This window comes from Protobothrops mucrosquamatus, unplaced genomic scaffold (genome assembly GCF_001527695.2).
Source record: "Protobothrops mucrosquamatus isolate PMUCROS unplaced genomic scaffold, P.Mucros_1.0 scaffold1378, whole genome shotgun sequence".
In the NCBI taxonomy this organism is placed as follows: Eukaryota; Metazoa; Chordata; class Lepidosauria; order Squamata; family Viperidae; genus Protobothrops; species Protobothrops mucrosquamatus.
Genome location: NW_015387567.1, coordinates 397,720 through 409,848, shown reverse-complemented (window position 1 = coordinate 409,848; position 12,129 = coordinate 397,720). Strand labels below are relative to the sequence as shown.

At 42.2% G+C, this 12,129-nt stretch overlaps 1 protein-coding gene across 1 annotated transcript in view; it reads left to right on the top strand.

Annotated features, from left to right (window-relative positions):
- The first annotated feature begins 4,172 nt into the window (after positions 1–4,172).
- Positions 4,173–12,129, top strand: part of TEDC1 (tubulin epsilon and delta complex 1) — a 66,039-nt gene continuing 58,082 nt past the window's right edge. Inside the window, exons 1-2 of the mRNA XM_015821664.1 lie at positions 4,173–4,393; positions 5,447–5,525. Of these exons, the coding sequence (XP_015677150.1) occupies positions 4,268–4,393; positions 5,447–5,525 (205 nt within the window). The 5' untranslated portion in view covers positions 4,173–4,267. The remainder of the gene's footprint in view (positions 4,394–5,446; positions 5,526–12,129) is intronic.

Sequence of the window (12,129 nt, the reverse complement as noted above, 5' to 3'; positions counted from 1 at the left end):
CTCTGGTTCCAATGTCTTCTTGTTAAAACTTGGCAGCTTGCCAGGTTTGTTTTGCTCCTAACCAGATATTTCTGTGGTACTGGATTTAGCATTTCCCTTGTTTTATAATTATAGGCATTGCCTGGTAAGGGTTTATAAATGTTCTTGAATGTATCTTTAGAAGGCCTTCAAAAAACTGTAGAACTGCAGAAAAACTGTTTTCAATTTGATAGCTGATATAAAATATATATAGAAAAAAAATTAAATGCAATATCAGAGCATGCAGTAATATAAGTTGGACCAGTTTCAGCTACATTCTAGAAACACATCTCCAGGCTCCCACCCCTTGGATTTTCTCCCATTTATTATCTATGGGCTATGACCAAGTAACAGCCCCACTCAGATCATGCGTGTTTGATATAAACCATCAAAACTAAGCTGGTGAAGTAGCATCACCTTAGCCCAAATGTAATGTTCTCACCACTTTGTGAGAACATTAGTAACCACTTTGTACTAAAGACACCATACCGACTATGATTATGTCCTCATGATAGGTTGAAATTATAAACATGTTCTAAACTGCTGTTTTTATATCCAAACTCCTCTAGTATTCCACTTGTAACTATCAAAATAGGATTCGCCAACTTCAATTGTGTACAATTTCTATTTTCTGATATCCTGAAAAAACGTACTAGGTGACCAGGTTTTGTGTGGTGGCATTAAGAGCAACTGGAGCTGTCTTGAGTATGGATACCCATACAAATAATTGAGTATAGATAACTCTTGGTTATTTACATGTTTATATCTTTGGGATATACATGCCATATCAGTTACTATATTGTATATATTCTCAAGTTTGACACGAAACTGTAAACAGTTTCCAAAAACCTTTTAGATTATTTTATTGTTTTACTTGCCTATAATTACTTGAATTCTATGCTACTATTTTAAAAAAAATTATTACTCCAGTTGTTAATATCTTTTTTTGTACATGTAGGTAGCTGGAGCAAGCATTAAGTATTCTGTTTTAATACTGTTTTAGCCAAAATGTTATGTATGTATTTTGTCTGTTTGGATGTTGTTGATTCAACTTCAGATGCTTGCACATCATTTATTTTGAGTTGGTTAATAATTTAATAAAGTATTTCAGTTTTTCTTAATTGCTGCCCAGGTAAATAAAAGAGGTTGGAAGATTTCCAAAGAGCTCTTTGTAGATAAATCTCTGCTTTCCAATGCATTGTTCCAACTTTTATACTCAGTGTTAAGTTTCTATGCTGGTTCTCACAATAAGAATTCACATTCTGGTCTCATATGTTTCCTTCTTGTTGGGTGTTTTCAGTTTTTTCTCAAAGAAATAAAGCGTTTTTATAGCAGCCATAAAATCATGATAGATTTTTTTTAGTCCATTTCCATTTATTAGCACTAAATGGTGCCAGTTGAAGATTTGCTTCTTCAGCTCTCTTTTCTTGTTATAATCACTATTTCTTATTTTCCATTTTAAGTACCTTTATTTAGCCAAATTGGTTTCCCAGCAAAGCCCTAAGCAAAGTCTATTTTTTTAAAACATATAGTTTCTTTACCTATCTCTTTTTTCATACCTGCCTGAACGGGTAGCTGATTCCCGTCCTAGGCCTCAAGCAAGCTTTACACTGGGGAGTCTATCTCGACCCTCGGAACTAGAACATCCCATGATTCCCTTATTTCTGATGCAGGGGTTCAATTTGTTTCTATCGGGTCTGGCGCACTGAAGCCTCCTTGTGAGACTTCCGCCTTCCACCACGGTTTTGGGTCAAAAGGGACCCCGGAGGACTCTGGATCCCTCCTTGAGGGCACTCCTTGAGGGCACTCCTTGAGGGATCTACCACCATGGTTTCAGACCAAAAATGGGTCTGTTGAGGACACTTCTGCTCCCCTGCAGAAGGTACGTGGCACTCTTACTGGCTTTAACTTCACTTTTCACCACCGCTGTTTGCAGACTTCAAATGTCTGGGACGACCTCTGCTTGCTTTCCAGAGGTAAGGGACTTAATTTTGCTTTGCTTTGCTTACAGGGCCTTACCAGCTAGTTGTCTAAATCCAATTCTTTCATTCACTCATTCCATTTCATTTTCACACAGCCTCTCCCTTTTCCTTAACAAAAGGTTCTGTGCTCTGACCAAACCCCCATGCTTTCCAGGTTCTGCCAATTAAACAGATCCTTTCTGTGGCTAGGAAAGACCAGAAGGAGCAAAATCCAACTGTGATTGGGGAAAAAGGGTATTCTCACACACACACAGAAATACATACATTTCTCTCACTCCCCTGGGCTTTAAAGTTAAAATTTAGAGGTACTCACCTTCACCTTCTTTCCAAAGCAGCCCTTGAGCTCAAACTCTCAAAACTCCCTTTACTACCCTGGCTCCATATGTGCAGGGCCTGGGAAACCCATCCACAGACACAAGGGGTCTGCTGCCGGCAAGATGGGGCTTACCAGTCTCAGTCCATTGGAGAGGTTAGCTTGGAGTCCCATCTCTGGGGTGCCAAATTGTCAGAAGTAAAGTCTTCATCCTGGTTCATCCAAGCCGAGAATAAATAAGCAACATGGCGACTGCTTTGGGAAGAAGGTTACAGTTTATTGAAGAGGCAGAAAGATGGTTCTTGCAAGAAAGAGCAGAGGGAAGAAGGAGAGCTGAGCACATGGGCTAGGGGTTTTTATACCCCCTCTAGCCTTTTGTTTGGAATAGTTTCCTGTTCCTGGCATGAACTTTGAGGCTATTTCTGAGTGTTTTTCTAGGCCTTGATATCTGTGGTTTAATCCTATTATCATATCCTGCTTCCCTGGGGGTGGGCTAATGACTCTTAAGAGTTTGGGTGGGCTATGCAGATTTTCTCTTTGTCTTCTTGAGTTCTCTGGCTCCAGCTTTCTGATGGTTTTACATCTGCATTTGTATAGGGCTGGCTACTGCTTGGGGCAAAGAGATGAGGCCAGGGTTGGTTTTTGGTTTTAAAAATCCTTTTGAGGAAAAATATATTTTTCTGCCCTTTTAATATTTCCTTCTCTGGGCTAACTTCCCTCAGTATCATTTAATATGTAGCAGGAAATATGTAGGAGGCTGTTGGAAAGAGTGTAACTTCATAGTACCTCAGCCAATGGGGAAAGAGGAGGGATGTGGTGGCCGGGACAGGGATGTATAAAGAAGGAAATATTTTGGGTTGGAACTTTGGAGAGAACCAAGCTTTGATACTTTCTCTCCCTGCTTATTGCAATAAACAAAACAAGCCGTTCACTGTGTCTTCGCTGGTTATTGGTCAGGCGAGCTTGCCTCTGGTCAGGAAGGAAAGTAGCCAGGAGCACATAACATTAGGGACTATCAACAGAAATTAATGGTTGGATGTTTTTCCCAAAATTAGAAATAAATTGCAAGGCATGTTTTCTAAATTGCCTTGATTTATTGCTGATTATTTTAAGTTTATCCATTCAATAATGCCAGCTCTCTTGAGATTAGAACTTTGAAATTAAAGTGTGAAAATTTATGTGACAAGATGGAGTAGGTAGGACCTTGTTAATCTGGCACATTAATGAAGCCCTGAAACTGGTCTTCTGGCTTGTGAGAAAAATAAATAATTCCTGGGAGTAGAAAATATGATAAATAAAATAAAAAATGGTGCAAAAATAAAAACAGCTTTTACAGTCCTCTATATAGTACAAATCATATAGTCTAAATTATCAATCAACTATATACAAGGCATGAAATTAAAAAAAATGCCTTGACATATCATTGATCATTCTAGACAAAACAACTGAAGGAAATTCGAATATACGGATTCCTCAAAAATCCTCGTCCTTGCCCCGGTGTCCCAAAAAATATCATTTGCAATATGCAGCTAACAGGTTGTTTTCAACGTGATCTAATTTTTGAATGTTGCAAATCTTAAATGATTAAAATATTCGAAATAAAATTTGAGGTAGAAAAAGAAAGTGTTCTTGTTAGTTTCGGGGTGACTGCCCGTTCGATGTCTGCTAAGCAATCACAGCTTTTCTTTAACGTACGACTCTTCAATAATTCCCAAAAGAGATCACAGACCACTTTTTAAAAATGTCGAATCTCAGAATTTATTAGGAAATCTGACAGGTTACGCTTACTTCTCTCTTTTTTCTCTATGGTAAAGAGGGAGTGGTGAGGGCATAGGGAAGCGACTGAGCTTCAGATTCACTGTTGTGCATGCGTACTTGACGCTTACTTCCTGTCAAGCTCCGTAACTTCGTGCCGCTTTTGAGAGAGAGGCGCAGGAATAAGTCCATAAAGATAATGAATTGCCAACGATCGGCATCCGCTTACCTACCGGCAGCTATTGCAGCGCTGAGCCTGAGCCTGCCTGGCTCGCACGTTTCTCCAGAGACTTTCCGGCAAGCCAAGTTCGATCAACCTCAGGTGGTGGGTAGGGGAAAGGGGAAGCGATTCTGTACATGCCCCTGGCCGCTTTCATCCTAACTGGGTGGTATGTTCAGGCACTGAGCACGAATTTATGTTGGCCGGCAGTGTTTGTTCGAGACATACTAGGCAGCTTAAAAAACGAGACTAGACCTCAACGGTGTAAGGCAATTTCTCAACCACAGCTACTTTTAAGATGTGAGGGCTGGGGAATTCTGGGAGTTGAAGTCCAGACATCTTAAAGCGGCTGAGACTGAGAGACGCCGTCGTAGGGTAACAGCTGCCTTTGATTAGTGGCCCTCTCGCCGAAGGGAGGCGGGGTTGGTCGGATGGACTAGGAAAAGCGTCTGGTTTGCGCAACGCAGCTTTTCAGCCGAAAAATGAAAAAAAATGATGTTTTTTCGATGAAAAGGGCTTTCTTCGGTTCAGGGGAATGTATCCTAGGAAACAGTCTCACTTCCTTCTTTCTGAGTCTCCGACTGCAGAGTTGCTTTTACGTGTTCCACGGAGATATTATAACCATGCTTGCTGAGGGGCTCAAGTTTTTAAAACGAAGCTCCAGTCTACTAATTTATTTTGTCAGCTGCTGCTAATCTTTTTAAGAGAAATTTGGTAACGCTTAGGTGAATAGAGAGAACCAAAAAAGGATAAAACAAATGCAAAATTTTGATAGAATACAAAAAACATTCCATCACTATAAACAGTTAATGAGGTTTAAAAATTATAATCACAATTATATTCAATTATGTTTATACCCCAGAATGCACGTGTCTCCCTATTATATAGATATTAAATCCACATTTGTTGATACATTGAAATATGAAAATTATATCTGAATTTAGCTACAATATTCTTCAAAATCATTACTTTGAACGATTCTGCAGTTGAAATATCCTTATTCTATTTAATATTCAATTGGATAATCTGCACTTTCAATGGCAATCAATTGGGCAGCCATAAAAGGTACTTAAATGTTAAATACTATATTTTAAAAAAACAACAACAATATCTGGTGATATTTTATGAATTAAACAATTCGTTCTCTATTTTTAACAGAGTTTAACATTCTGGAAACTACTATATCATCTCCTGAATCAAATCCATGGTGGAGGACAGATAAAATCTGCTGATATAGGTAGCAAAACATGTTTAGTTTTGGAGGGTGGGGGAGAATGCAAATAGCAAAACTATCTTATTTGTTTATGAAATGTATTAACAGCCTCAGTCTGAAAGGTGGTACATGAATTATAAAATGATAAAAGCTTTGGGCAGCTATAAAAATTTGAATAAAAACGGTAAAAGTATAACATCTCTTCATACATTAAGAAGTTGTTGAAAATCTCTGCTTGGCACTGTGAGGAATAAAAATTCAACTCCAAGGGTGTTGGAAAACAAAACAAGTTTTATTAAAGCTTTTGCAAAAGCGGTGGAACTCTTGGTAATGGCAAATCCCAGAGTCCACACTTGAATCAATTTTTGCATAGGTTTTTATACCGTCCTGTGCATCATGCCACATCCTTCCAAAGTGAGCCCAGTTGATAGGCCCATCCGGTCACATGCTTTCCGACCACCTAGCAATCATTACAATTACCAAGCCCTCCAATTATTAGATCAAAAAGCCCACTTTTGTTCCTGTCTTATTTTCACTCCCTTTTCCATGGCATGATTTGTAACATCCTGCTAACTAAGGGTATAGCTTTATCTACAAGGTGAACTGTTACCCAAACTGGATAATTGCAATTATAAAAGATTTGTCTTCTTTCCTTGTTTATCTATAAGAACGTCTGTGTGTAACAGAATTCATGCTTCGGTTAAACATGGCCGCACTTTGGTTCATAGTTATACTTTAAAATACTAACTCTAAGCAGTTTTTATAAAGAATAAGCCTTATATAAAATGAATAATATGTTATTCAGAAGCTATATGCTATTCTACAATAGTGTACACTATTCTAAAAGTATCCTTTAAGTCAGTATATATAATTCCTCTCTATTCCTTCAGCTTATTATATCTCCTTTCCTAAAAGTATCTTAGCTAAGTGCCTCTATATGCCTATTCCTTTAACAGAAATGGAAAATTACAACATTTACATTTATTGTGTACCTCACAGCACTGAAATTATGGTAGTGTCAGATGATCCTCTCTGAATGTTGGAGCAATGGAACTTGCCACTTGCTTCAATCCAAATGCCAATTAGGTAATTACTGACAATAATTGATGAAGCAGCAGGCTCTGCAAAGTAAATGTTTTTTTGCTGCTCATTGCGAAAAAGTAGCAATGTATTTTGGCGTGTATTCGGTCATCCACATAGTAAGCCTTACACTAGTAATTCTTACAAGTGCTCCATCTGTTATCCAACTTGCTTCAAAAAATCAGATTTTTGCTCAGGTGCAACCATATTGATAGCCCCTTTTGCCTCACTATTTGATCAGAATAATTAATCTTTCTAGAGATAGTTTCTTTACTCACTGCTGGTGAGCATTGGGGCTTTGAGAAATGCTTCACCAAGGAATAATATGACCATGATTGTTTTAATTGTCTCACCATTACACTACTCTGTCACACTCAGAAGTAAGCTCTTACCAACTCTGATGCCCAGCAAACATGCATTGAGAACTGAGTGACTCTGCAATTTTATGAAATCCAGATAGAATTGTTCCAGGCAGTTTCCTCATAAAATCTCACAAAGCATTTGATAATTGTTTTATTGTTTTGTTACATATACATGCTAGAGTATTAAATTACTGTGTTTATAGCTTTATTAGCTCATGAACATTACTTTGATTCCAGTGTTGCTATAGTTTTTATATAGTGAACTCTACATAACATATTGATGTAGATACATTTATTTGTTTATTTATGAATGCTTTCAAGTCAGTTTTGACTTCTGGCAACTGGTCTATGCAGGTTTTTTGACAATGTTTTCAGAAGCAGTTTGCCATTGCCTTTTTAGGGGTAAGTGCAAGTGATTAGCTCAAGATTACCCAAGTGGTTTTAGCATCTGAGACAGGGCAAAAACTGAAATAGATAATTTATTTGTTTCTTTGTTCTAGAAAAGTGCAAAGCTGCTTAGGCAGAGAGCCCTGCTGCCAGTGTGCTATGCTACTCTCTGTATGGATTAGCTGTATGCTACTATCTTATACCAGGAATGATGTTGTCCAAATTAGGAGGCATATGTTATACTGTAATATACTCTGTGTGTGTGTGTGTATACTATTCTCTAATTATACTAAAAGTGTGAATCCCGGGTATATTCATGTTGAAAGCTAAATTTATTAAACAATTGTTAGTTTATTAAACAGTTGTTTTTATATTTATCCCGGTGTTCAACTATTTTTCTCAAATATATATATATATATATACACATACATACATACATACATACATACATACATACATACATACATACATACATACATACATACAGGAAGTTTTTCAGACAGACCGGTCTGATTGATTACACCTTGACATTTTAACTGATATATTGCAGTTTTACTTTTTACAATATCTTTTGCCTTGCAGCCCCCCAACTAGGGGCGTTAAGCAGGCTCAAGTCGCAACTGTGAAACATTTTAAATCCATTTTTTTTTTATCTTTTTCTGACAAAGAGTTAAAGAATTAACTGCAGTATAGCAGTTAAAATGTCAAGGTGTAATCAGTCAGACCGGTCTGTCTGAAAAACGTCCTGTATATACTCCCTTGACTCGGCTGGCAAAGAGGGGAGGAAAGCCTGTGGCTTGGTGGTTAAATCACTGCCTAGTATGTAAACTGCCCAGGGTCGAATCCCATAAAGGGTGTGGCTAACTGAAGAGAGCAGAACGAGCTCGAAATGGCCATCTTAGTCTCCCAATTTAATTCTTTAACTCTTTGTCAGAAAAACAAATATATATATATATATATATATATATATATATATATATATATATATATATATATATATATATACCGTATATACTCGAGTATAAGCCGAGTTTTTCAGCCCATTTTGGGGGCTGAAAAATGCCCCCCTCGGCTTATACTCGAGTCAGCGCCTCGAAGCAGCCGCTGGTGCTGCCGCCACCGCCGCCAGGCAAGCCACGGCGGCTCGCCGCTCGCTCCCCCTCCCCTGGCGCTGCGCTCCGCCTGCTTGCCTGGCGGCNTTCCCTGTGGCGCTGCGTGTCAAGGCCGGGACGGAATACCCCGGGCCACTGCAGCCAAGCGCGAGGGGGAACGCCAGACGCCTCGCGCGAAGGGGGGAGGCCTGGCGACGCTGCGCCCTGCCGGGCGCTCACCAACAGGGCTAGGGAGGCTGAGGCGGCCAGGGAGGAATAGCCAACTGCCGGCAACCAGCCGGAACTGCTGGGGCCAGCCCGTATTGAAGAATACGGCCGAATTTACCCGGGCTGGCCGAGAAAGGCGCACCTCCAGCCTTCTCCGCAACCGGGAGAAGCCCCCTCCCTTTTGCAAGGTCGCCCCCTCCCCGCTTTTGGGGTGGGGGAGGATTGAGAGAGAGAGAGAGACACACACAAACACACACACACACAAAGAGGAGAGGGGAGCCGGCCGGCCCACCCGTTTCCCCCTTTCCCTGCGCGAGCATGTGTGGATTTCCCCCCCCCTTTTTTTCTGCCCGCCTCTCTCGCCCGCCCGCCCGGTCGGAAAAATGTGTGTGTTGAAAAATGCCCCCTCGGCTTATACGCGAGTCACCATTTTTTCCCAGTTCTTTGAGGAAAAATAGGTCCCTCGGCTTATATTCGGGTCGACTTATACTCGAGTATATACACATTTACACTGTGTAAATGGCAGTGTAAATGGCACAGTGTAAATGGCACAGACGGGTGTGAAAGTGAGAGTGGAGGGTGGGTGAAGGGTATGAGAGAAAAGGGGGGGGATTTTAGGAAGAGAGAGATACGGTGGTGGAAGGGGTGGGAGTGCCATGCAAATGGCGCGAATGGGTGTGAGAGAGGGTGGGGGGTGGGTGAAAGGCACGAGTAAAAAGGGGGAATGCAGGACGAGAGGCACGATGGCAGGAGTGGGAGTGTAGGGTGAGTGGCACGAACGGGTGTGAAAGTGAGAATGGGGGGGAATGAAGGCCATGAGAGGGAAGGGGGAGAAATGTGCGAAAAGAGAGGCACGGCGACAGGACAAGCAAGAGGGTAACATAAATGGCGTGAATGGGGGTGAGAGTGAAGGTGGGGGGGAGTGAAAGGTATGAGAGAGACGAAAGATACGAGAGGGAAGTGGGGGGAATGCAGGAAGAGAGAGGCACGGTGGCAGGATAAGTGGGAGCGCAGTGTAAATGATGTATGTGCATGTACGTGCCCCCGGGGGGGTAAGGGGGAGGAGAGTGAGCTGGGATTGACCACCCGGCGAGCAGACGGAGGAGTGTGGATTGAGGAGAGGGGAGAGATAGAGAGGGTAGATAGGATGTCTGGACAAGAGGGGGGGAAGAAAGACCAGGTAGGTAGAGTACAGCGGCCACCTGATGGGATGGGGGAGGTGGACAGCGGGAAGGAGGAGGAGATTAGGGAAAGAGAAGTAAAAGCACAACAATGTCCCTTTGTAGGGCCGATTACCCGCTCGCGCACAGCTGCTTTACAGAAATACCAAACCCCGATGGAGAGAGAGAGGGGGGGGTGGGGGTCTATGGCATGAGAGAGAAGAAAAAGAAAAAGGGGGAAGACCGAGAAAAAGGGGAGGTGTGCGTATTGAATAAGAAATAGGCAGGAAACAGAGAATGGGTGTGGAACGATCGTGTGAAGCAGGCAAGGTCCAGGTAGATCAACTCATTGAAATGAGAATGGAATTGGAGCGGTGATTGGCCGGTGGAACATCGCGACAGCACCTATGGACCGGGTGCAAAGGCGGCTGTAATATAAGGAGTGCCCTCCCATTGACTGACACGGATCCCTGAAGATGCCAGCAGAAAAGCCGGCGAAAGCTTGGGTCATTATTTATTTATTAAAACCTTTTTAAAAATTTTAAAGGGTTTTGTTTTCCTGGTGCTCATTTATATTTATAAGCTTTTATCATATATATATATATGAGTGCTTTTTGAACACCCTGTCAGCCTAAATATGGGAGAGAGAGAAGCCCAGGTTCGAATCTCGGAAGGGTATGTCTGACTGATGAAAACCAAATAAGGTTAGAAATAGCTATCTCAGTACTCCCTTAATTCTTTGTTAGCATTCCAAATTTTGAAAATATATATATATATATATATATATATATATATATATATATATATATATATATATATATATATATATATATATATATATATATATATATAAAAGCTAATTACACTAAAAATCCGACTCTTGGGTATAGTCATGATAAAAAAGCCAATAAAACCGAGCACCAAGAGGAATGTAACAAAATCTAAAATTTTGATGGGCCAAGCTTTCGTCAGAACCCTCTGACATCATCAGGGCCTTAAAACAGCAGTCTGGAAGAAGCCTTTATATAGCGGCAGCAGCCTGCATCCAGCTCCTGCTGCGCGTTAACGGACCCAGCTGTTCCTGCCGTATCACGGGTAAGGGAGATCCGCATGGGAGATCTCTTTAAATGTCTTGCGCTTCCTATCACGGGTATTCCCCGCACTCACCTTCCGAGTAGGGGGACCCCCCCCCTCCATTTCATCTATCTGCAATGCATGAGTTCGTCTCTTCCTTCCTCCCCTTACTCCACAGTTCAGGTGTAACACTTCTATCCCCTCCACGGGGGTTCCCTCCATCCGCCCTCCATCTTCCCCCCCTCCTTCATCCTGATCCCCTCTCCCAGAAGCAACCCGTCTGTGTGCAATGTCCAAACAATCCACCCCCCGTGTCTCGGTGTTGCTGCTCCTTTGTCGGAATTTAATTGGTCCGGCATTACGATGGCTACGCTGGTCCCAACGGCACGCCCCCAGTCCTACTTCCATCCACTCCTTGTTTTCCCAGCAATCCATCAACTCCCCGTTCCTCTCCACCCCAGGCGCTTCCTGCTCGTCCGCGGTCCTCCGTTCCTCACGTCTCTGGGCGTTTTTACACTCCCTCTGCAGGGGGTCTCGTTCCCTTCTCCAACGAATGCGGGCTGCCATGCCATGCCCGTCTGGCTTATCAGCTGAGGAAGTTCGTCAGGGCAGTTGTCGACCTGTGGGGTGTGCAAGTACAACCCCCAGGGGGAGGGGGGAGGAGGGGGGAGGGGGGTGCCGTTGCCGTATACCACACGCCAAGCCCTCACCATTCCCTGTCGGGGTCCTGTTCCTTATTCCGGCGAGATCGCTGGATCGTGATAGGGCAGGAACAGCTGGGTCCGTTAACGTGCAGCAGGAGCCGGATGCAGGCTGCTGGCGCTATATAAAGGCTTCTTCCAGACTGCTGTTTTAAGGCCCTGATGATGTCAGAGGGTTCTGACGAAAGCTTGGCCCATTAAAATTTTAGATTTTGTTACATTCCTCCTGGGAATATCCATGGTACAAAATAAAAATGCGAGCACCAGGAGAATATAAGACAGTTAAAAGTTTAGTAAAAACCTTACAAACTTTTAAAAGCATACAATCATAGGGGGCCAAGCTTTTGTCGGATCCTTCCGACATCCTCAGGGCACAAAGTCAATCAATGGGAAAAGCAGTTATAAATAAACCGACGCCTGGATCCAGGCCCTAGATCTCGTGATAGGGCCGTGATAACCAATCATTGTAACATTCTCATTAACCCCTTTAACTATCCTTCTATCCTTATTTCTGCTGCCTTTCCGTGTCAAACCACCATGGGGGC